The sequence below is a fragment of the Microcaecilia unicolor genome, chromosome 2 (assembly GCF_901765095.1).
Source record: "Microcaecilia unicolor chromosome 2, aMicUni1.1, whole genome shotgun sequence".
NCBI lineage: Eukaryota > Metazoa > Chordata > Amphibia > Gymnophiona > Siphonopidae > Microcaecilia > Microcaecilia unicolor.
This window is the reverse complement of record NC_044032.1, coordinates 511415805-511441313: the sequence shown is the minus strand read 5'-3', so window position 1 is coordinate 511441313 and position 25509 is coordinate 511415805. Positions and strand designations below refer to the sequence as shown.

The 25509-nt window shown below is 41.5% G+C and overlaps 1 protein-coding gene across 6 annotated transcripts in view; it reads left to right on the top strand.

Moving 5' to 3' along the window:
- LDB2 (LIM domain binding 2) overlaps positions 1 to 25294 on the top strand; it is a 687185-nt gene extending 661891 nt beyond the window's left edge. For 3 of the 6 annotated variants that reach the window (XM_030191221.1, XM_030191219.1, XM_030191217.1), the window contains one exon: positions 23680 to 25294. In XM_030191221.1, coding sequence (XP_030047081.1) covers positions 23680 to 23910 — 231 coding nt within the window. In that variant the 3' untranslated portion in view covers positions 23911 to 25294. Of the gene's footprint in view, positions 1 to 23634 lie in introns of all 6 variants that reach the window. The other 3 variants (XM_030191220.1, XM_030191216.1, XM_030191215.1) reach the window with 1 other exon arrangement.
- Positions 25295 to 25509: the final 215 nt, after the last annotated feature.

The following is a 25509-nucleotide window of genomic DNA, read 5'->3' as shown; positions in this document are numbered from 1 at the left end:
GTTGTGTGTTTTTCATGTGTGATCAAGGTGCAGTATTCTGCTAGCGTGTAGTATTTGCAGCACTTTTTGTTTTGTTTTTTTTCACTAGGTAGTGTATTGGTGTTTTAGAGCCTGGTGTAATTACAGTGCTGCCTTTCCACGCATAAGGTTGTAGCTCGTCCTGACCTTGGAATTAGTGCTGTGGCACTAATTATGGCACAAGTTTGTGTATAGTGTTTTGCAGTGGAGAGATTGTGTGTTGGCCTTACTGAGGTGGCACCAAAACATTAGAAAGGGTTTTAGAGCCTAAATCATGACACACTACCTCTTGAAGGATCTACATATAGAGCCTATGCATTTCTAAGGTCAACACTGGTATGGTATGGGAAAGGGGGTGGGAAAATAGTACTGGAGAGGAAGAAGGAGTGCTGGGTAAAGAGGAAAGAAGGAAGGAAGGGAGAAAGAGCTGGCTTTTTTGGGAATAACCATAATGAATATGTATGATATATGCAAATGAATATGCTAATATGCCCCACCCCATCCTTTGCCCCCCTCAAATGAAACAGTCAAACTACACCCATGATAAACTACATCCATGATAAACATCATAGTATCATCAAATAATGTAACCCACGTACGTGTTTGATTAATTCTGCTGTCTACAGAGAATATCTGTAATAGTTAAGAAACTTTACTCTTTCATGGGTAAAGTACTGTTTTATCCAAGAAAAATGCTTTTGAAAATTAGCTTTCCCCTCTCCCAGCACTCTCACTTTGAGTTTGACACCCATATTTGCAAATATATCAGGAAAATAATAAGCAAGGCTAGGTGGGTTTGTCCCAGCAGTTTTCTCCTGTTATCCTTCATTTGACTATAACACCATGAGCCTTTATCCCAAACTACTTCTAGAACTTTCCTATATTTTGTAACTCCTCCAAAACCACAAGGGACTTATGTACTAACAATTTTTTTCTGTAGGCACATAGGGGTGAATTCTATATATGGTGCCAAATAAATCAGCACCGAAAAAAGAACCATGCTTAGAGGTATTCTGTAAACCTTACCTAAAGTTAGGCGCAGTGTATAGAATACGCGTAGCACCTGTTCCTGTGACTAAAATTTAGGCATGACCATTTGCACAACTAAACTTGATATAAATGCCCGCACCTAACTTAGGTGTTGATCGGGCATATTCTGTAACAGTGTGCGTGATGTGTAGGAACGCCCATGACTAACACATGCCCCTTCCATGGCCACACGTCTTTTCAGATCCATGCATTAGAATTTATGTGCATATTTTACAGAAGAAGCTTAGAAAGATGCACATGTAAATTCAAATTTCTGCCATATAGTACTAGTAATTGCTAGTTAGTGGCCAATTATCGGTGCAGATTGACTTGTCAACCAATTAAGTTGCATTTGCAATTTGGCCGTACTGCAAAATTTGTGCCCGCAACTTTTAGGCACCATATATAGGAACTGGGGATCAAGGGCAATTCTATAACCTAGGCAATCACAATTATATACACGTTAGGGGAGATTCTATATATGGCGCCTAGAAAATCAGCGTGGAAAACATTTCCTTAAGTGTATTCTATAAGGGTGACTAGATTTAGGCACCGATTATAGAATAAGCTTAGTTGATATCTCAGTGCCTAAAACTATGCGCATCCATTTACACCAACGAAAATGTGGTGTAAATCCCAGCGAGTAGATTTACACACATTGGGCCATATTCTATAGCAACACATGTAAATTTCAGAACACTCATTTCCCCACCCATAACCATGCCCCTTTTCCCCTGCACACGTTAGAAGTTCAGCGCACTTCATTACAGAATACGCTTAGCGAGTTGTGCGCGTAAATTCTAATCAGTGCCAATTAGTGTTCATTATTGCTGGTTAAGTGCTGTTATCAGTGCTGATTAGCTTGTTAAGCTTGTTAAGTCAAGGATCTCTAGGTGTGCTATATAGAATCTGTGGGTTTGTACATAAACCCCCTAATTCTATAAAAAATGCTAAACTTGCATGATCAAATGTGGGCACATGCTAAATTTCTGCACGCATTTTAATTGAATAATGAGCTATTTAGCGCCAGTAATTGGCTTTTTAACAAGCAGTTATTTGCACTAATTAGATTCAATTAACATGTATGCACCTAAATTTAGGTACAGGATCTGCGTCTAAATGTAGGCATGATCCCTGGACTTAAGCACTATTCTGTAAACCGCACCTAACTTTAGGCATGGTTTATAGACTATCGCTATGCGCTTTTTTTCAGCTATGATTTTTTAGGCTCCATTTATAGAATTTCCCCCAAATTGTTTAGAATACTAGCATGCATATGCTTATGTGCACCCTGATATGCAAAGATGCCACTATGATGCCTAAGCACTACTCTGCAAATACCTGCTTAATATACATAATGCAAGGGGAGATTTACACTGGGGTGGAGCTTTGGTAAGTCATAGGCGGAGGAGGGGCCTAATGGTTAGTGCAGCGGGCTTTGATCCTGGCAACCTGGGTTCAAGTCCCATGCAGCTCCTTGTGACTTTGGGCAAGTCACTTAACCCTCCATTGCCCCAGGTACAAAACACTTAGATTGTGAGCCCTCAAGGAACAGAGAAAGTACCTGCATATAATGTTTACAGCACTGTATACATCTAGTAGCGCTATAGAAATGATTAGTAGTAGTAGTAGCTCCCACTTACACATGTAACTTACAGAATACTGTAAGTTATGTGCATCCCTGTCACACTTAGGCGTGTATATTTACCTCAGTTCTATTCCTGGCGTAAATGCAAGCGCCTAAATTTTAGGCATGTGGATAACCTGATACACTTGTATTCTATAATGGAACCTAGCCACATAAATTTCTTTATGTAATAGACTCCTACCATGTGCCCTTCAGGGGCCTAAATGGGATAAATCCTTCAATAAATCAGGCCTTTAGTTCAGTCGCTGAGGCATCAGTCCTCAACCAGGAAAAGGCACCAAGCTTGCTTCTAGAACTTTGCAACCTTGCTCTCTGTATTTGCATGATAAATGGTACAGAAGTATGGTTCCAAAAACATCTGCGCAATAATTTGGAAAGTGATGCACTGTTACAATGGGAAATACAGGGATAGGATCCTGCAAAGCTCTGGTTTCACGAAAGCGCGAAAGTGAAGTGTTGTTCCTGTGAGAAATACAGCGTTAGGTTCCTGTTTGCATTTTGCCAGGCAATTATAAAAATTCTGTATACTGATTAGCTTTGATAAGGGATGAGCTGATATTTAAACAGTAAAGGGAAAGCAAAAATGAAAGTAAGAACTTGTTTTAAAATGCGCATGTTCATGAATAGCTGTAAACACAGCATGAAACGCGATTTGTTGGTTACATATACATCTCTGCAAATGCGCAAAATTGCAAATCGTGAATGAGCGAATAGCGAGAATGCCCTGTATATTTACTCCACAGCATCCTTAACTCCAGCCTCAGTCGATCCAGAGAACAGAAAGCCTGACCAGATTTATTGTGGGGAGGTATTGTGATCAGCATCAGTGTGCTTAGCTGTATGGAGGGCAATTATAAAAGACAATGGCAGTGAGAGCTATCATATCATAGTAACATAGCAGATGACGGCAGAAAAAGACCTGCACGGTCCATCCAGTCTGCCCAACAAGATAAACTCATATGTGCTACTTTTTGTGTATACCTTACCTTAATTTGTATCTGCCATTTTCAGGGCACAGACCGTAGAAGTCTGCCCAGCACTAGCCCCGTCTCCCAACCACCAGCCCCGCCTCCCACCACCGGCTCTGCCACCCAATCTCGGCTAAGCTTCTGAGGATTCATTCCTTCTGAACAGGATTCCTTTATGTTTATCCCACGCATGTTTGAATTCCGTTACCATTTTCATCTGCTAAAAGGCAGCCACCATCTCAAGGTGCACGTCCTAGGAGCTGCTGAATCCAGTCGGAGGAATACATGGGCAAAGCAGCCTCCAAAAAATCGCCATTGGAAGTGAAAATTAACTATAATTAAGGAGAATGAATTCCTTAATTCCTCATGTAAAGCCTTGACCAAAACAAACACTTTTTAAAAATGTATGCATCCTTTAAGCTGATGTAAAACCAAATATAGATATTCTTTCTCCGTTCATGTGTATTGCCTTTGTATAATGGTGAATAAACATGTAGATTTTTAGACCCACCCAAACTATGCTCCTTGAAACTTCTGTATGGTATGAATCTCCATGTATAAATGGTGGCTTTCTGAAAATATGTAATTCTAATATATACTTTCGAATGCTACTATTTGCACATGGATTTGTTTCTAAAGTAATGTCCCTAAGCAGGAAGTTGCTACCAGCTATAGCTTATAGGCTATTAGTACAATACAAAATCTAAACATAAACATACAACAGTGCATCAAAAATACAGTAAATAATTATTTACAGAAAATTAACCTTAGTTCTTACAAAAGCATATGCAGCTTCAGCCATGCATTTCAACTCAGTGAAAAAGAAATCCAATACACAAAAATCACTGGTGCCTAGTATTGCCCCTGCTAGCTAATAGAGTTTAACTGCTAGGTAGAGACTATTTAATGTGGCTCTTACACAAAGATGTAAGTAAGCAAGGATACCAATCTGGAATGGAAATGAAAAAAAGGGAGTAAGTCTTAAAGACAAACATGGTTTATTACAAATCTTTTTACTGTATTTCTATACAGCTTCATCCAATTAAGTACCAACTCTTGAAAAAGCAAAGATTTAGGATTTTGGGAAAACCAAGAGAGACATTTTAAATTTCAATTCCATCTCCACTGACAATAATTAGAAAAGTGCTAAATAAGGAAAAATACGTTTGAAACAGAAGAGCAACAGATGCAACCATAGGAGCCAACTTTTCAAAATTATTGGGGGTGCTAAGCCCAATGGAAATAATCCCTCCCTGGACACATACAAGAATTTTTTCCAATATTGGGGGTGCTCAAGCACCCACAGAGTCGGCTCCAATGGATGCAACCATTTTCAGTGACAGAGTATTCACTTCTTTCTTTAATGAAGTGGAGGAGTGGCCTAGTGGTTAGGGTGGTGGACTTTGGTCCTGGGGAACTGAAGAACTGAGTTCAATTCCTGGCACAGGCAGCTCCTTGTGACTCTGGGCAAGTCACCTAACCCTCCATTGCCTGCTGCATTGAGCCTGCCATGAGTGGGAAAGCACGGGGTACAAATGTAACAAAAATAAAGCTGCTTTAAATTATGAGATTACCTTGAGTGTTCAAAATAATATCATTTATTGGACTTTTTGAATTGCAAGTCAAATATTTAATGTGGTTTACAATACAAAAACTGAAAATTAAAAGAACTCCATAGTACGATAGGAAATATCCAATCAACCAAGAAGTAGATAAAAAGATATATACATTCATTCAGAAACTATGGTCTCACTACCGTGCACCACTGTGTCCCCCTCCATCCAGAAGAAAATTATGTAATTGAGAAGGCTGATTCAAACAGATAAGTCTTTAGGCCTATGCAGATCATGTTATAAGAATGTTCTAAATAAAGATGCTTAGGTAAAGAATTCATATAGCTGAGACCCAATTTGTTTGTGAAGGGTGAAGTACGACAAGTCTATTATTGTGCAATGATCGGAGCGCACAAGTAGGTGTATAAGGAATAATAAATGTAGATAAGTTATGAACTAATGTCAATATTTTATACTTAATCCGGTATTATATCGGTAACCAGTGTAATTGTTTCAGTAGTGCGAAGGCACAATCATATTGAGTCGTCCAACAAAGTATTCTGGCAGCGGTATTCTGAAGGGTTTGCAAACATTTGAGACTGAATTTTGTCACGCCTGCATAGATTGTATTGCAGTAATCATAACTGGAATTAATGTAGGCATAGAACAAAGTACAGAGGGAATCTGTCTATATAATTGCGGACTGCTCTAAGCTTACATAGGAAGTAGAAACCTGTTTTAAGTACATTTGAAATTTGCAGCAATAAAGCTGATTTTTTTTTATAAAAAACAACCTCTTCAATAAGGCTTACCCCACTGATCCACCGTAAATCCCCACACCCAGGAACACAGCATAACCAATGATCGTAATGGACAATATACAATCTACATTCCCTTTGACCTTCATGGTGCCTGATACACACTTACCTCATTAGACCACAATATAACCTGTATTTGTTATCAACCGAATTGGCGAATGCCTTTACGGTACTATATAAGCCACATTGAGTCTGCAAATAGGTGGGAAAATGTGGGGTACAAATGTAACGTATAAATAAATAAATAAATAAAACAACTGAAGGAGTAAAATGTCAGCATTAGCACATTTAACGTTCTGTCAAACTGGATAAATCCAGCACCATTTAGTAGGAGTTTAAATATTAGTTCTATTTATATTCTCTCTCTAAGTAGCCAAATATACGGCTAGATATATAAATGTATGTGCTATACTACATTTATACATAGCGGAGGATCATTTTGTTTGATGTGTTTTCGAATTTTAGTACTCCAGTCCTTCTTTTTTTGTGGGGCAATTAAAAATGCCAATTCTGGGCATAAAGTAGTATTTTATACATGGAGGTAGGTACTTATTAAATTCCAGCTATGGTCTGTGTGGAAAGTTAACATAAGAACATAAGTATTGCCATGCTGGGACAGACTGAAGGTCCATCAAGCCCAGCATCTTGTTTCCAACAGTGGCCAATCCAGGTTATAAGTACCTGGCAAAATCCTAAAACAGTACACTATATCTTATGCTGCTTATCCTAGAAATAAGACGTTTCAGAACGGGCATTTAGATCATTTGGAAGCAAACTACATACAGATTTCAAAATGGCATTGGTAGGACAGAGAAAGGGATTGTCCTGGGTGACAGGGGCGTAGCCAGAACATAGATTTTGGGTGGGCCTAGGCAAGAACTGGGTGGGCACCAAGTGTTCTCTCCCCCCCCCCCCCCCCCAACCAAAAAAAAACATCTCAGCTGGTGAGAAAACGCTTCTTTCCACCTTGGCAGTCTACAGCAGGCTTCCGCTGAAAACTGAGCATGTGCAGGTGCCGGTAGCGTGGAGACTAGCATTTTTGTTACCATCAGGGGGAAGTCTTCAGTTGATAGAGCTTGGGATCTCCACCAACTACTGTTGGGTGGGCCTGAGCCCTAAGTGGGTGGGCCCTGGCCCACCTGTGGCTATGCTACTGCTGGGTGAGCCTAAAATACAGACATGGATTCCCTAAAAAGTGCCTCCTAATTGCCAGGGGTAAAAATATACACCCAATGCAACATGCAAACTTCTACCCACACACAGTGTGAGCAGTAATCGTAAATCCCGTTTCCTCCTTGATTATTGCCCAAGCCAGTTTTTACCTAAAGCTTTATTCAGCCAGTAGTACTGCACATTTGATATTTCTGGGCGCATTTTCAAAGACACTGTGTGTCCGCTGCTGGATGGCCATCTCCTTTATCCACATTTTTTCAAACTTTTATTTATTTATTAGGATTTATTTACCGCCTTTTTGAAGGAATTCACTCAAGGCGGTGTACAGTAAGAAGAAATCAAACATGAGCAATAGGCAATTAGAGCAGTAAAATATTCGAGTAACAATACAAAGTATGGCATGGTATACTACTTGCAATGACAACACAATATGTACTAGAACATTATACTGTAATTGGTAGTGAAGGGTAAGGCAAAGTTGTAACATATAGATGAGTAAGAAAGTAGGAAGAATTAGAAAGTAAGGTGATTGATTTCAAGAAAGTTGCAAGTGAGGTCAGAGAGATGGTTAAATATTATCTCAGCTAGGGTAGGAGTGGATAAACATGTCCCGCTGCAGTATGTGCAGCACAAGTCAATCCTTGTGTATGTGAGTGAGACTAACAAGTTAGTTACGTCTTCCATTAAAGGCTTGGTTGAAGAGCCAAGCTTTCACCTGCTTCCTGAAGTAGAGATAGTCTTGTGTTAAGCATAAGTACGTAAGTACATAAGTATTGCCATACTGGGAAAGACCAAAGGTCTATCGAGCCCAGCATCCTGTTTCCAACAGTGGCCAATCCAGGTCACAAATACCCAGCAAGATACCAAAAATGTACACAACATTTTATACTGCTTATCCCAGAAATACTGGATTTTCCCTAAGTCCATTTCATAACGCCTATGGACTTTTCCTTTAGGAAGCAGTCCAAACATTTTTTAAACTCCATTAAGCTAACCGCCTTTACCACATTCTCTGGCAATGAATTCCAGAGTTTAATTACACGTTGAGTGAAGAAAGATTTTCTCCAATTCGTTTTAAATTTACTACATTGTAGCTTCATCGCATGCCCCCTAGTCCTAGTATTTTGGAAAGCGTGAACAGACGCTTCACATCTACCCATTCAACTCCACTCATTATTTTATAGACCTCTATCATATCTCCTCTCAGCCGCCTTTTCTCCAAGCTGAAGAGCCCTAGCCGCTTTAGCCTTTCCTCATAGGGAAGTCGTCCCATCCCCTTTATTATTTTCGTCGCCCTTCTCTGCACCTTTTCTAATTCCACTATATATTTTTTGAGATGTGGCGACCAGAATTGAACACAATATTCGAGGTGCGGTCACACCATGGAGCGATACAAAGGCATTATAACATCCTCATTTTTGTTTTCCATTCCTTTCCTAATAATACCTAACATTCTATTTGCTTTCTTAGCCGCAGCAGCACATTGAGCAGAAGGTTTCAACATATCATCAACGACGACACCTAGATCCCTTTCTTGGTCCATGACTCCTAACGTGGAACCTTGCATGACGTAGCTATAATTCGGGTTCCTCTTTCCCACATGCATCACTTTGCACTTGCTCACATTAAACGTCATCTGCCATTTAGACACCCAGTCTCCCAGTCTCGTAAGATCCTCTTGTAATTTTTCACAATCCTCCCGTGATTTAAGTGGAGCCTTTTAGGCAATGCATTCCAGAGTGTGGGGGCTACTCCGGAGAAGGCTCGCTTGCGGGTATCACATTATGTAATGTCTTTTGGAGAGGGTATAGTTAGTGAAAGTCCTTAGGAGGACCTTAGTGTCCTTGGCAGTATGTGGAGGATCATCCTATTCTACAGATTCTCTGGGCCATTTCCTTTCAGGGCCTTGAAGATTAGACATAAGAGTTTTAAATTTAGCCCTGTATTGTACTGGTAGCCAATGAAGGTTTTGCAAAAATGGTGTGATGTGGTCACGTCGCTTGCAACCTTCTATGAGTCTTGCTGCTGCATTCTGAATCAACTGGAGCTGGTGCAGGCCCTTTGTAGTCAGACTATTGTATAGTGCATTGCAGTAATCCAGTCTTGATGTTACCATGGCATGCACAACTGGGATAAGATTTACCTTCTTGATGTAAGGAGAGAGGCAGCGTAGCTGTCGCAAATAGTAGAAGCAGCTCTTGAAGGTTGCTTGGATTTGGGGAATCAGAATAGCGATGGCTATATACAAACATCCATATACAAGAAACCCACAGACAAATGCAGCTACCTCCACAACTCCAGCTTCCACCCTTCACAAACAAAAAGATCCATTATTTACAGCCAAGCCACAAGATACCACCATATCTGCTCTGACCCAGGGGACAGAGACAGACACCTCGAAACCCTGATGGTATCCTTCAAACAGATAGGCTACAACCCCAAAATAATCTCCAAGAATATTGCCTCCTCCCTCAAAACAACCAGGGAAAATCTGCTACAGTACAAAGAAAAAAAGGTCACACACAGAATCCCCCTTATAGTGACATACAACCCAGAGCTGGCAGCCTCTACTCCAGGAGGATGAATTACTGAAAGAGATATTCCCATCCCCACCAGTGCTGGTTTTCCGACAGCACCCAACTTAAAACACAAGCTAATTAGAAGTAAGCTCCCAACACAGACTCAAAAAGAAAAGAATGGTACACATCCTTGCAATATATCCAGCTGCAAACTATGCCAAAATATCTCACAGGACCCCACGATCATTCACAAAGAAAAAATATTCAACATTAAGGAATCTTTCACATGCTCATCTTCCAATGTGTTATATATCATTCAGTGTAAAAAGTGCGATGAAGGCTGCTACATTGGCGAAACAAGTCAGATGCTTACATAGTAACGTGGAGGGGCATAATCGAACGTCACCGGCGATTTTGGCAGTGGCGCTACAGCTGGCCGGAACCGTATTATCAAAAAAGATGGCCGGCCATCTTTTTTTTCCCGATAATACGGTTTAGCCCGGCCAAATGCCAGAGTTCTCCGGGTTTGAGATGGCCGGTTTTGTTTTTCAGCGATAATGGAAAAAAATGTCGGCGATCTCCAACCTGGCGATATCCAAGGCATTTGGTCATGGGAGGAGCCAACATTTGTAGTGCACTGGTCCCCCTGACATGCCAGGACACCAACTGGGCACCCTAGGGGTCAGTGCGGTGGACTTCAGAAAAAGCTCCCACATGCATAGCTCCCTTACTTTGGGTGCTGAGCCCCCCAACCCCCCCCCCCCAAAAAAAAACCCACTACCCCCAAATGTATACCACTACCGTAGCTCTTAGGGGTGAAGAGGGCAACTACATGTGGGTACAGTGGGTTGTGGAGGGCTCCCATTTACCAGCACAAGTGTTACAGATAGGGGGGATGGGCCTGGGTCCACCTGCCTTAAGTGCACTGCGGTACCCACTAAAAGTGCTCCAGGGACCTGTATACATGCAGGCCTCTAGGACTTGTTGCTGCTGTATAAACTTGGCACACCAGTTGACACCTGAAGACTAATCTCTTTGAAAAAGTCCTTTATTTGAATAAGCACGTTTACTCACAGTTAACTGCAGATCAGAGGTTGTGCCCCACTGGCAAAGAGTCTCCCTGGTACTGAGATTAGCAGTAGGTCAGAGCTGGCAGAATGGTGTACAATGCCCTCTTTCAGCAACATTCAAGGTAATAACTAAGTTCTCTAACGTGGGTAACACATGAAAGGGATCTAAAACTGGCTTACAAAATGGCCACTACCTCATGGACTACCGGAAACAAAACTGGACACACTCTGACCCAGTTAGCAGGGGGAAAAGCACCATGGGAGTAAAGCCCACTACCCTACACCCACCACAATGCATTGCTGATGTGACTCTGCAGTGCACCTAATAGAAAAGGTGTCACACTCACCCGAGAGCCACATCACAACCAGGGAAAGGCTGTCAGAGGATAGAACACATTCTGCTGTCATGGAGGTGGGTACGGCATTTGAGGCTGGCATACAGGCTGGCAAAAAAGGTTTTTAGTTTTATTGTTTTAGTGTGGGAGGGGGTTGGTGACCACTGGGGGAGTACAGGAAGGTCATCCCCGATTCCTTCCGGTGGTCATCTGGTCACTTGGGGCACCTTTTTGAGGCTTGGTCATGAAAATTAAAGGACCAAGTAAATCCGGCGAAATACTGCTGAACGCCATTTTCTTTTCCATTATCGGCGAAAGCCGGCCATCTGGTAGCCATGCCCATGCCTGCCCATGTCCTGCCTTCGCTTCGCCGCCGACACGCCCCCTTGAACTTTCGCCGGCGAGGCGACGGGAAAGCGGTGATGCTGTAAAAAAAGTCGCTTTCAATTATACCGATTTGGCCGCTTTTGCGAGATCGCCGGCCCGGTGATCATGTCGGAAGATGGCCGGCGATCACTTTCAAAAATAAGCCCAATAGCAACATAGTAGATAACGGCAGAAAAAGACCTGCATGGTCCATCCAGTCTGCCCAACAAGATAAACTCATATGTGCTACTTTTTGTGTATACCTTGATTTGTACCTGTCCTCTTCAGGGCACAGACCGTATAAGTTTGCCCAGCACTATCCCCACCTCCAAACCACCAGTGCGCCTCCCACCACCGGCTCTGGCACAGACTGTATAAGTCTGCCCAGCACTATCCCCGCCTCCCAACCACCAGCCCCACCTCCCACCACCGGTTCTGCCACCCAATCTTGGCTAAGCTCTGGAGGATCCATTCCTTCTGAACAGGATTCCTTTATGTTTATCCCACGCATGTTTGAATTCCGTTACCGTTTTCTTTTCCACCACCTCCCGCGGGAGGGCATTCCAAGCATCCACTACTCTCTCTGTGAAAAAATACTTCCTGACATTTTTCTTGAGTCTGCCCTCCTTCTAAAGAAGAGATTTAATTTACGTAGACATCATATGAAAAATGCCAGTACAAACAAAGATGTCATGCCTGTGGGACAGCACTTTACAAAACCAGAACACTGTACCAGTGATTTCATGGTAAGGATCCTTTGAAATCAAAATGATTAAATATTTTGACACCCACCAGACAGAACTTAACAAAGATCTGGGTTTTCTAGCCCATTACAAAGCATAAAATTGTATTGCTTTGTAAATTGCAGTGCTCTCCTGTCTCCCTGACTCTCACCTACCCACCTGTCCTGTTAGACTGTCACTTAAATGCTTTGATGTTTTCACTCATCCCCTGTCTCCATGCGTATAGACTGTCACTGAAATGCTTTGATGTTTCACTCATATATACTGTCATCTACCAACATTTGCTTATTTCTGATCTGACGAAGAAGGGCAACCTTCGAAAGCTAATCAAGAAGTGTATTAAGTTATGTCCAATAAAAAAAGGTATCATCATATTTTCTTTTCCATGTTTTATTTTGTTTTATTTCTATTGATTACCTTTAAAAGTGGACTAACATGGCGACCACACCTCTCTACTCAAGAGAGGAAAGAAAGAGTACACAAGGTTCCTGACTTGTGATTTGAGGGGGAGTTCATACTTCCCAAAAGGGATTTTGATGTCAGGTATGTAGCCACTTGTGTTAGGGACCCAGAGACGCTCGGTTTTACTCGGGTTCAGGCAAAGTTTGTTGTGTTTAGCCCATTTTTAAATTGATGTTAGACAAGTGATCAGTTTATTCAAGGCTGTAGGTAAGTCAGGTTCAATGGGTATGAGTAGCTGCACATCATCCGCATAGATGTAGAACTGAGTGTCCATTGACCGAATCAGCTCAGCTAGTGGCTTCAGGTAGATATTGAACAGAATAGGTGACAGTATTGATCCTTGTGGTACCCCGCAGGTCAGTGTCCATGGTGGTGAAGAGTTGTTATATACATAACATCATGCAGTAGGAGCTGCTAAATGGGCTGTAACTACATCTGTAATTGTGCTCTGGGTTACGGTGAGGCAGATGCAGATGCAGGCTTAAATTTTATCTGGATAATGGCAGTAGTCAGCTGTTCTACAAAATAATTGTATTGGATTCAGGCCTGATGAATAATAAACCTAAACTAAACAGATAAGAAGCAATTCTATAATTAGGTGCCCATATTTAAGTGCCATTTGCGTATGTGAATAAAAGGAAAGCCTGCTCCTTCACTGGTAAGTGTACACAACACATGTAAATGGCAGCAAAGCAGCTAAGTACTATTCTGGAATGGTGCATATAAGTGCCTTGGCATGGAAATGCAAGGGGGGTTCACATGGGAGGGGAATGGGTGATGCTGCCAGCTGGAAGAAAAGCAGGAGAGGGGAGATATGATAGAGATGTGTAAATACCTATGTGGTATAAACGCACAGGAGGCAAGTCTCTTTCAATTGAAAGGAAGTTCTGGAACAGGAAGGGGAGGCATAGGGTAAAAGTGAAAGGGGATAGACTCGGAAGTAACCCGAGGAAATAGTTGTTAATGGAAAGGGTGGTGAATTTGTGGAATGGCCTCCTGGTGAAAGTGGTGGAGATGAAAACATTATCTGAATTCAAGAGAGCTTGGGACAATTACATATGATCTCTAAGGGAGTGATAGGGAGATTGGATGGGCAAACTGGATAAGCCATATAGTCTTTATCTGCCTACATTTTTTCTCTGTTTCTATTTTTAACCATGCATAAGATTTACTACTCAGGAATCCCACTCTATCTATCTAGATTACTTATGCCATGTATTCCATCTAGATCACTGGATCAGCCTCACAAATCAATTAGTAGTTCCCTCTTTCTGTATTATCGGATTAGACATGATAAGAATCAGGATATTTAGTATTACAGGACCTTCCCTCTGGAACACAATTACATTATGTTTGTTCTTAGAAGAATCTTTACCTAATTTTAAGAAACAATTAAACTCTTTCCTGTTCCAAGATGCTTTTGGAACTTAGCCCCTCTTTTCTGTCATTTGAATCCTGATTGTCTGTCAACCTCAACTGGGGACTGGGTTAGACACCAATGGACTTGCAAAGCTAACTGTAGAATTTATTTTAACGATTTGTATATTTGACTATGTACATGTAATTTGAATTTGAATTTTAGATTCTTTTTTCTGTATCTCTCTCTCTCTGTCCCTTTGTCATTTTTCTTAAACATGTAAGCCGCATTGAGCCTGCCATGAGTGGGAAAGCGTGGGGTACAAATGCAACAAAAATAAAATAAAATAAAAAATATTAGCTTTGGAAACTGCTTGGGCAGTAAATCAAATTTCTAAATGGGCAGTGTTTCAAATTTTGAATATACTTGGAAACTTACATAATACTGTAAGCTACACGTGCCCTTAACATAATATAAAAACAGCCATACTGGGTCAGACTACTTATTATTTCTATAGTGCTACTAGATGTATGCAGCGCTGTACACTGGACATGAAGAGACAGCCCCTGCTCGACAGAGCTTACAATCTAATTAGGTCAAACAGGACAAATAGGGATAAGGGAATTACTAAGGTGGGAATGATAAAACATGGGTACTGAACAAGTGAGTAAGGGTTAGGAGTTAAAAGCATCATCAAAAAGATGGGCTTTTAGTCTTGCTTTGAAGATGGCCAGAGATGGAGCTTGATGTACCGGCTCAGGAAGTCTATTCCAGGGATATGGTGCAGCAAGATAAAAGGAACGGAGTCCAGAGTTAGCAGAAAAGGAGAAGGGTGCAGGTAAGAGATATTTACCCAGTGAATGGAGTTCCTGGAGAGGAGTGTAGGGAGAGATAAGAGGTACTGAGGAGCTGCAGAGTGAATGCACTTGTAAGTCAATAAGAGGAGTTTGAACTGTATGCAGAAATGGATAGGGAGCCAATGAAGTGACTTGAGGAGAGGGCTAATATGAGCATAGTGGCACTGGCGGAATATAAGTCGTGCAGCAGAATTTTGAACAGATTGAAAGGAGAGAGATGGCTTAATGGGAGACCTGTGAGAAGCAAGTTGCAGTAGTCTAAGTGAGAGGTGGTAAGAGTGTGGATAAGGGTTCTGGTAGTGTGCTCAGAAAGGAAAGGACAAATTTTGGTGATATTATAGAGAAAGAAATGATAGGTTTTAGTAGTCTGCTGAATATGTGGAGAGAAGGAGAGAGACGAGTCGAAGATGACCCAAGGTTATGAGCTGATGAGACAGGGAGGATGAGAGTGTTATCCACAGATAGAGAATGGGGAAAGAGTAGAGGTTGGTTTAGGGGGAAAGATAAAAAGCTCCGTCTTGGTCATGTTTAGTTTCAGGTGTCTGTGAGACATCCAGGCAGCAATGTCAGACAGGCAGGCTGATACTTTGGCCTGGATTCCTGCTGAGATTTCAGGTGTGGAGAGGTAGATCTGTGAGACATCAGTATAAAGGTGATACTGAAAACCATGGGATGAGATCAGAGCACCAAGGGAAGAAATATAGATGGGAAAAATGAAGAGGACCCAAAACAGAGCCCTGAGGTACACCAACTGATAATGGGATAGAAGTGGTGGAGGATCTTCCAGAGTATATATATTAAAAGTACGATGGGAGAGATAAGAAGAAAACCAGGAAAGAACAGAGCCCTGAAATCCAAATGAGGACAGCGTATCAAGGAGTAGGTGGTGATCAACAGTGTCAAAGACAGCAAATCCTTGCTCAAAGCCCACCTCTTCAATGTTGCCTTCGGTACCTAACCATTATACCTCTATTCAGGAAATCTAGACTGTCCCAATTTGACTGACTGCACATTTTGTCCATTAGATTGTAAGCTCCTTTGAGCAGGGACTGTCCTTCTTTGTTAAACTGTACAGCGCTGCGTAACCCTAGTATCGCTTTAGAATTGTTAAGTAGTAGTAGTAGTAGTAGATAGATCAAGAAGGATGAGGATAGAACAGAGACCTTTGGATCTGGCCAGGAATAGGTCATTGGAAACTTTAGCAAGTGCTGCTTCAGTTGAACGAAGAGGGCGAAAGCTAAATTGAAGTGGATCAAGAATAGCTTGAGATGGAAGAAAGTCAAGACAACAGCGGTGAACAGCACGTTCAAGTATCTTGGATAGGAAAGGGAGGAGGGAAATGGGGCGATTGTTGGAAGGACAGGTAGGGTCCAATGAAGGTTTTTTGAGGAGTGGTGTGACTACGGCATGTTTGAAGGTATCAGGAACAGTCACTATGGAAAGTAAAAGATTGAGGATATGACAGATAAAAGGGATGACAGTAGGAGAGATAGTGCTAAGTAGATGGGTGGGTATAGGATCAGAGAAACAGGTAGTTTCAAGGAGGAAAGAAAAAGTGCAGTTTCCTCTTCAGTGATTTCAGAAAAGGAAGAAGAAGAGGCAGGGGTTGAAGGAGGGTTGAGAGAATGGACTAAGGGAAGGAGAGGTGGAGGTGACTTGGTTGAGAATTCAAGTTTAGTCTTGTGAACCTTATCATGAAACTGCCCAGCCAGAGTATCCTGTTTCCAACAATGGCCAATCCAGGTCGCAAGTACCTGGCAGAAACCCAAATAGTAGCAACATTCCATGCTACAAATCCCAGGGCAAGCAGTAGCTTCCCCATGTCTGTTTCAATAGCAGACCATGGATGTTTCCTCCAGAAACTTGTCCAAACCTTTTTTAAACCCAGATACGCTAACCGCTGTTCCTACATCCTCCGGCAAAGAGTTCCAGAGCTTAACTATTTCTTGTGTGAAAAAATATTTCCTCCTACTTGTTTTAAAAGTATTCCCATATAACTTCCTTGAGTGTCCCCTAATCTTTGTACTGTTTAAAAGAGTAAAACTTTGATTCACTTCTACTCGTTCTACACAACTCAGGATCTTATAGACGTCAATCATATTTTCCCTCAGCTGTCTCTTTTCCAAGCTGAAGAGCCCTAACCTCTTTAGCCTTTCCTCATATGAGAGGAGTTCCATCCCCTTTATCATTTTAGTTGCTCTTCTTTGAACCTTTCCTTTTTTGAACCTCTCATTTTTGAGGTACGGCTGTAATGTCAGGTCTGTGGCTGGTGTAACTGTGGGCACCTGGGTTTTAGGCATCACAATACTGGATCAAGCTAGGGTTCTATATTGGAATCTGGGTGCCCAGATGCTCTTCCAGAATAGACTTTCACCTCATGGTACTTAAAAGGAAGTGCCACATATAGAATTAACCCCACAGTACCTACATAGTCACTGTACTATACATATATTCAGTGCTGCTACTTACGAGGGTAATCTTATACATTTTTATTTGCTTATAAAACCCTGGTTTATGCACCTATAAGGGCCTTTATAAAATTACCCCAGGTATTTCATGCATAAAAGTATGTACAGTGACAAGAAGGCACATATTTTACATGATCCATGTGTAGACATGTTCAGGTTCAGTTTATTTTATATACCGCAAATATATTGAAAGTCTAAGTGGCTTACAAAGTTAAAATAATATAGGGACAGGGGAAACAAACAGACATGGAGAGAAGGGTAAGACACAGTGATAACAAAGATCCACAAGGGAACATAGGGGGTGGGAAGATACAAATCATAATCAGGAAAAATGAGGGGGCAAGACACAAGAAGAGGGGGTTACATATAAAAACATAAGAATAGCCATACTGGGTCAGACCAGTGGTCCATCTAGCCTAGTATCCTGCTTCCAATAGTGGCCAATCCAGGTCACAGATACCTGGCAGAAATCCAAATAGTAGCAATATTCCATGCTATAATCCCAGGGCAGGCAGTGGCTTCCCCATGTCTATCTCAATAGCACACTATCCAGCTTATAATCGAACGAGAAAAACGCCCAAGTTCCGACCTAAATCGGGAGATGGGCGTTTATCTCACAAAAACGAATAACGCGGTATAATCAAAAGCCGAATTTGGGTCGCTTTCAACTGCACTCCGTCGCGGATGCGGACAAAGTGGACGGGGGCGTGTCGAAGGCGTGTCGAAGGCGGAACTGGGGCGTGGTTATCACCCGAACAGAGATGGGCGCCCTTCGCCGATAATGGATGCGTTTGTAGCTAGAATTTAGGGCACTTTTCCTGGACCCTGTTTTTTCACGAATAAGGCCCCAAAAAGTGCCCTAAATGACCAGATTACCCCCAGAGGGAATTGGGGATGACCTCCCCTGACTCCCCCAGTGGTCACTAACCCCCTCCCACCACAAAAAAATGATGTTTCACAACTTTTTATTTTCACCCTCAAATGTCATACCCTCCTCCCAGGCAGCAGTATGCAGGTCCCTGGAGCAGTTGTTAGGGGGTGCAGTGGACGTCAGGCAGGTGGACCCAGGCCCATCCCCCCTACCTGTTACAATTGTGCTGCTTAATGCTTATTAGTCGTCCAACCCCCCCAAACCCACTGTACCCACATGTAGGTGCCCCCCTTCACCCCTTAGGGCTATAGTAATGGTGTAGACTTGTGGGCAGTGGGTTTTGAGGGGGATTTGGGGGGGCTCAACACACAATGGAAGGGTGCTATGCACCTGGGAGCTCTTTTACCTGTTTTTTTGTTTTTGTAAAAGTGCCCCCTAGGGTGCCCGGTTGGTGTCCTGGCATGTGAGGGGGACCAGTGCACTACGAATCCTGGCCCCTCCCACGAACAAATGCCTTGGAGTTATTCGTTTTTGAGCTGGGCGCTTTCATTCTCCGTTATCGCTGAAAAGCAAAAACGCCCAGCTCACACATTGGCGAATAAAACATGGGCGTCTATTTTTTTCGTAAATACAGTTTGGTCCGCCCCTTCACGGACCCGTTCTCGGAGATTAACGCCCATGGAGATAGGCGTTTCTGTTCCATTATGCCCCTCCATGGACTTTTCCTCCAAGAACTTGTCTAAACCTTTTTTAAATCCAGATACGTTAACTGCTGTTACCACATCCTCTAGCAATGAGTTCCAAAGCTTAACTTTTCTTTGAGTAAAAAAAATATTTCCTCTTATTTGTTTTAAAAGTATTTCCCAAGTAACTTCATTGACTGTCCCCTAGACTTTGTACTTTTTGAAAGAGTAAAAATCGATTCACCTCTACTCGTTCCCTGTTTTAATTGCAAGGACAGAGAGGCAGTGAATAATATGAATAGATGGGGAAAAAGTTGAAGTCAGGATGCAGTTGGAAAAGCAATAGAAAAATAATATTCTTTTAGCTGTGATTTGAAATTGGTGAAGGAGGTTTCAAACCTAAGGTAAGGAAGAAGGCTATTGCAGAGGGTATGTATTATTAGACTGAAGCACAAAGTCCTGTTAGTGTCCAGGTACACTTGTTGGAAAGAGGGGATGGCTAGAAGGTGTTGTTGCAAAGAACAAAGAGACCTGTTGGTTGAATAAGTGGTGAGGTGGGTAGCTAGAAAAGAAGAAATGCCTAGGAATAGAATCTGGTGACATAGGATGAGAATCTTGTAGAGGATCCTGTAAGGGACTGGGAGCCAGTGCTTGGCTATGAGAAATGGAGTAGCACGGTCATATTTCTTGTTGTAGATAAGTTTAAACAGCAGTATTTATGCAAATTGAAGTCTTTGACGTTATGATTTAGGAAGGTCAGCCAGGAGTGAGTTACACTAATCCAATTTTGAAAAATATTAGCAGGAGTACTGGGGCACAGTGTGAGTGGAGCATTGGTGGAATCATGGTTAAGTACCACTGAAAATGACTGGTTAGTCCTGAACAGGTGATTTAACCGGCCAGGAGCCATTTCTAGATGGTTAAATCATGTTGAATATCGACCCCTTAATTTTTAATGGCCAATAATCTGTCCCTCTATATAGGACATTGATGAGAGCCAATCACCGGCAGTTTTGGTATGCTGCATCATGCCACAGCAGAGACAGACACCATCCCCCTCATTCTGTAATCTTGCATGCAAAGTTATGCACCTTGGGTTATAGAATAGTTAGCAGTTGTGCACATAGATTAATTGCCTAATTAGGTGTGAATAGGCACTAAACCAATAATTGGTGATAAGTGGAGTTAACGGGCTCTAATTTGTAGTTATGCACGTACTTGCACTTAGGCACTATTCTGTAATGTTAGTGCCTAAATTCTGTAGGGCATAACAGCAAGAGGGGTGTAGACATGGGAGGGGCATGGGTGGGGCAGGGACATGCCAAGCACTTAGGCACTAAGGACCAGATTCTATAAAGGTTATGCTCCTAAAATTTATGCTTCTAAATTACGAGCGTACTCTATGCTTCAAAATAGATTATGCTTGTAATTTAGGAGCATAAGTTTAGGAGTGTAAATAATGCTCATAAATTAGGAGCATAAACTTTAGGAGCATAAATTTAGGAGTATAACCTTATAGAATAAGGCCCTAGGGGCTGGATTCTATATATGGCATCTAAAATGTAGGCTCGATAGACTAACATGTGTAGCACTATTCTATAAACTACATCTACAGTAAGACATAGTTTATAGAATAGCACACAGGCAGGGGGAAACGCATCTACATTTAGGCGCAGCCATTTACTCCACCAAAAATTTGATTGGTGCGCCCAACACACCTATACTCCTCCCATGACCATGCCCCCTTTTCAGCTATGCGTATTGGAATTTACGCATGCCTCCTTTTAGAATACGCCTAAAAAGAAGCACGCATAAATTCCAATTATTGCCAATTAGTGATGATAATTGTTTGTTGACCAATTATCATCACTAATTGGCTCATTATTCAATTGAGTAACATGCATAAATTGGTTGCACACACAATTTAACACACGCTACTCACCGCACCTTATATTGAATCCAGCCCTAAGCTTTTATAATACTGACAGTTACGTATGTAACTGCCACATATAGGAGTGAGCATTTACAGCTGCCATAGAGCTAATGTGCTTGTGCCTAAAATTTTGCACTTAAATGCAGACTTATGCTAGTATCCTATAATGTCAATTATATACTTCGCACACACTCTTTAGGCACCTAACTTAGGCAACCTCTAGAGCATTGGTTCCCAAACCTGGTCCTGGAGCACCCCAGCCAGTCGGGTTTTCAGGATACCCACAATGAATATTCATGAGAGAGGTTTGCATGCACCACCTCCACTGCATGCAAATCTCTCTCATGAATATTAAGAACAAAAGAGTAGCCTTACTGGGTCAGACCAGTGGTCCATCTAGCCCAGTATTCTGCTTCCAACAGTGGCCAAGCCAGGTCACAAGTACCTGGTAGAAACCCAAATCGTGGCAACATTCTATGCTACAAATAACAGGGCAAGCAGTTGCTTCCCCATGTCTGTCTCAGTAGCAGATATGGATTTTTTCTCCAGGAACTTGTCCAAACCTTTTTTAAACCCAGATGCGCTAACTGCTGTTACCACATCCTCCAGCAAAGAGTTCCAAAGCTTAACTATTCGTTGAGTGAAAAAATATTTCCTCCTATTTGTTTTTAAAGTATTTCCATGTAACTTCCTTGAGTGTCCCCTAATCTTTGTACTTTTGGAATGAGTAAAAAATCAATTTACTTCTACTCGTTCTGCACCACTCAGGATTTTGTAGACCTCAATCATATCTCCCTTCATCCATCTCTTTTCCAAGCTGAAGAGCCCTAACCCCTTTAGCCTTTCCTCATACGAGAGGAGTTCCATCCCCTTTATCATATTGGCCACTCTTCTTTGAACCTTTTCTAATTCCGCTATATTTTTTTGATATACGGCAACCAGAACTGAACACAGTACTCGAGGTGTGTTCGCACCATGGAGCAATACAGAGGCATTATAGTATTTTCGGTCTTATTCACCATCCCTTTCCTAATAATTCCTAGTATCCTGTTTGCTTTTGGCCGCTCGCCACACACTGAGCAGAAGATTTCAGCGTATTATCTACAATGACACCTAGATCTTTTTCTTGAATGCTGACCCCCAAGGTGGACCCTAGCATCGGAGAACTATGATTCGGATTATTCTTTCCAACGTGCATCACCTTGCATTTGTCCACATTAAATTTCATCTGCCATTTAGATGCCCAGTCTTCCAATTTCCTAACATCTTCCTGCAATATTTCACAGTCTGCACTTGTTTTAACAACCTTGAATTGTGTCATTTGCAAATTTAATCACCTCAGTCATCGTTCCAATTTCCATATCATTTATAAATATGTTAACACCGGTCCAAGTACAGATCCCTGTGGCATTCCACTGTTCACCCTCCTCCATTGAGAGAAATGACCATTTAACCCTACCCTCTGTTTTCTGTCCAATAACCAATTCCTTATCCACACCAGAACCTTGCCTCCTATCCCATGACTCTTTAATTTTCTCAGGTCTCTCTCATGAGGAACTTTATCAAAAACTTTCTGAAAATCTAGATACGCTGCATCAACCGGTTTACCTTTATCCGCATGTTTATTCACGCCTTCAAAGAAATGAAGCAAATTGGTGAGGCAAGACTTCCCTCGGCTGAACCCATGCTGACTCTGTCCCATTAAACCATTTGTCTACATGTTCATTGTGGATATACTGAAAACCTATTTGGTCGGGGTGCCTCCAGGACCAGGTTTGGGAACTACTTCTCCAGAGAATTGCCCCACATGTGTATTAATGACTTAGTCCATTTTAGTTCCCCATTAACCCAAATTACTGAATGAGACATAAGTCTAGGCCTGCAAGTTTTAAAACAATATCTGGATGCATTCAGATTGACATAGACCCACGTTTTCAGCGTGAGAAAAAGAGTGATATTGCACAATATCATGCTGTCATTCATTCTCACCCAGTCTCCATTTAGCCTTTGCTGTTTTATTTACAAAAGAAGCACCAAGATACAGTACAATTGGCATTTAGCTTTTTTTTTCCTGTTAAAAGAAACAGTAGTTGAAAGTACTAAGTAAACACAAATTCCTGTCTTGGAAATTCAGATTTTGAAGACTTCCGGGTTTTTTTTTGTGTAATTATAATTAGCATGCAGCATTTTCATTTTATGATACCAGCTGGACAAGCCCGTCCTCTTACTGCACAGATTGGCACAGGGATGCATGCACAGGATAGGTGACAGGCACCATGAAATAACAGATGGTAAATTCAGGGCTTGTTGGCAATCAGCAGGTTTCTGCTAATGACTTAATTAGCTATGCAAATTGTCAAATCATTGTGAACATTGTTTTTATTGAAAACTTTACCTAAATTAATTACCACAATTAAGCAACAGAATGTCAAGCATAATGGTTACAAATAAAAGCCAGTCTGGCTAGGGAGACGAAGGTTCAGGATTTATACACGCAGGCTTGTTCTTTAGCTTAGTGTTTTGTTCAGGAGAAATGAAGTGTGCGCTCAGAGAAATTTAGTTAACCTCTTAAAAGAAAAGAAAGTAACTTATGTGCTGTGTATTGAATGTTAGCCAACTTACACGTGTAAGAAAAGCCCATGGTAGTGTTTATTTCAGAAAATGAACAGCAAAATTATAAGTGTCCCAGCACTAATGTCATTATCACAGAAAAAAAAAGGATAATTTCCCAGTTAGTTTGTACAGTTTGTTCTTGTTTTTCAGAAGGACACTGCAAAGTTAAACAGTAACGGTCTCTGCTGTTCGCAGGATGTGATGGTTGTTGGAGAGCCAACGCTCATGGGTGGGGAATTTGGAGATGAAGATGAAAGGTTAATCACCAGGTTAGAGAACACACAGTACGACGCAGCGAATGGCATGGATGATGAGGAAGACTTCAACAATTCGCCTGCTCTGGCAAACAGCAGCCCATGGAACAGCAAACCTCCCAACAACCAGGAGACCAAATCTGAAAACCCCACACCACAAGCTTCCCAGTAGGTCCTTGCACAGATCCAATAAGACGCCGTGTCACCAGGAACAGACGCTGAGCTGATCCCGGTTTTTCCCTCATTTCAGCTACGGCTTGTTCGTCCTTCTTTCCTCTGTGAAACTGGAACCGTAGGTTCGTCAATACAATGGGAAAAATCTAGGACTGGTTCATCCTGTCCCTGGTGACCTGGGGTCCTTTGGCGACTCTAAGCCAGTTACATACAGCTGTGGGTTACCACTATTTCACAATATTCTGTAATTAGAGGAAACTGCACAAATTATCTATTTCGGAACTATAGTTGTCCAATTGCTTTTTTTAAATGTAATAAGACATGTATCATGCATAAGCTTCCATCTCCATTATTTGGAAGCCTTCGTATTGTCTCTTAAGATTCACTAATGGGCACTACTGCATCAGTGCATCCCAACACTGTTAACACCCATTATTAGTAAATAGGTTCATTTTATAAAGTGGGACTAAGAGTAAATAATTCATGTTAATGTATGTTAGCACGTGCTAATGCAGTAGACACCTTTTAGTAAATCTAGCCCTGTATGTGATATTGGCGTTTGCCTTAATTCACATACGAATCAGTTATCAGCTCTTGGTAAATCAGTGGGAAAGAAATACAAAGGCTTTCCTTTAGGGAGTTTTCACCACCAAATTAGAGCCCTATTTTAAAAAGTTCACCAGTGCTCAGGCTCAGTTTTATCTAGAGAGCCATACCGTGAACCTCTTAATACTGTAACATAGGGTGTGCGTTTTTCTGATTGCACTCGATTCCTGTTTCAGAAAACTCCACTTTTGAATGTAATTGTTAAAAAAAATAAAATCTAACTTCAGTTCTTTCTGTAATCCTTCTTGAATTGGCTAGTCCTAAAAGATTCAGCATTTTAATTTGTATTATAGGTCGAGCTGATGTAACAATAAAATCACCATTTAGCATTCGATACAAATACTGAAACAGACTTTTTTCATCACGGACAAATATTTTTTTATGTGGGGAATGAAGGCACCCTAATACTATCAGGGTTTCTGCTTTGTATAACTGCTATTGATCCAGACATTTTAAAGCCATGTAATCTATTAATTTTGTGAGGCAGCTTATTAAATTTAAGGATTTTTGTGTTTTTATTGTATCTCAGTTGTTTATGTTGGTATCTCCTTTCATAGTACTTTTCTTGTATAATACTTTTGTAAAGCCTTCAATTGTTTTTCTTTTTTTATTCTTGGGTATTTATGTGAAAATTTATGAGAACTAATTTTTTTTTCATTTACATATTAACATTTTGAGCACATGTAAAACACAGTGAGTAAGTGTGTTACAAATACAGCTGGATTTTATGTATGCTTTGCCAATAAGTGTGCCAATAAACTGTGTTAATAATATCCTCTAATGTGGTTTTATTCCTGCATCTTGAGCACTGAAAGTTTCCCCTAATACACCTCTCTGTTTTCAAAGCAGTACGGCAATTCCGACACAGCCCATTCAAAGTGAATAGGTTGTGTCAACATTAGCGCACTAGCAGCCGCTAATGTGGCTTTGTAAACGGGGGGGGGGGGGGGGCAGTTAGAGATGGGCTGCTAAGGGACCCTTTTACTAAACT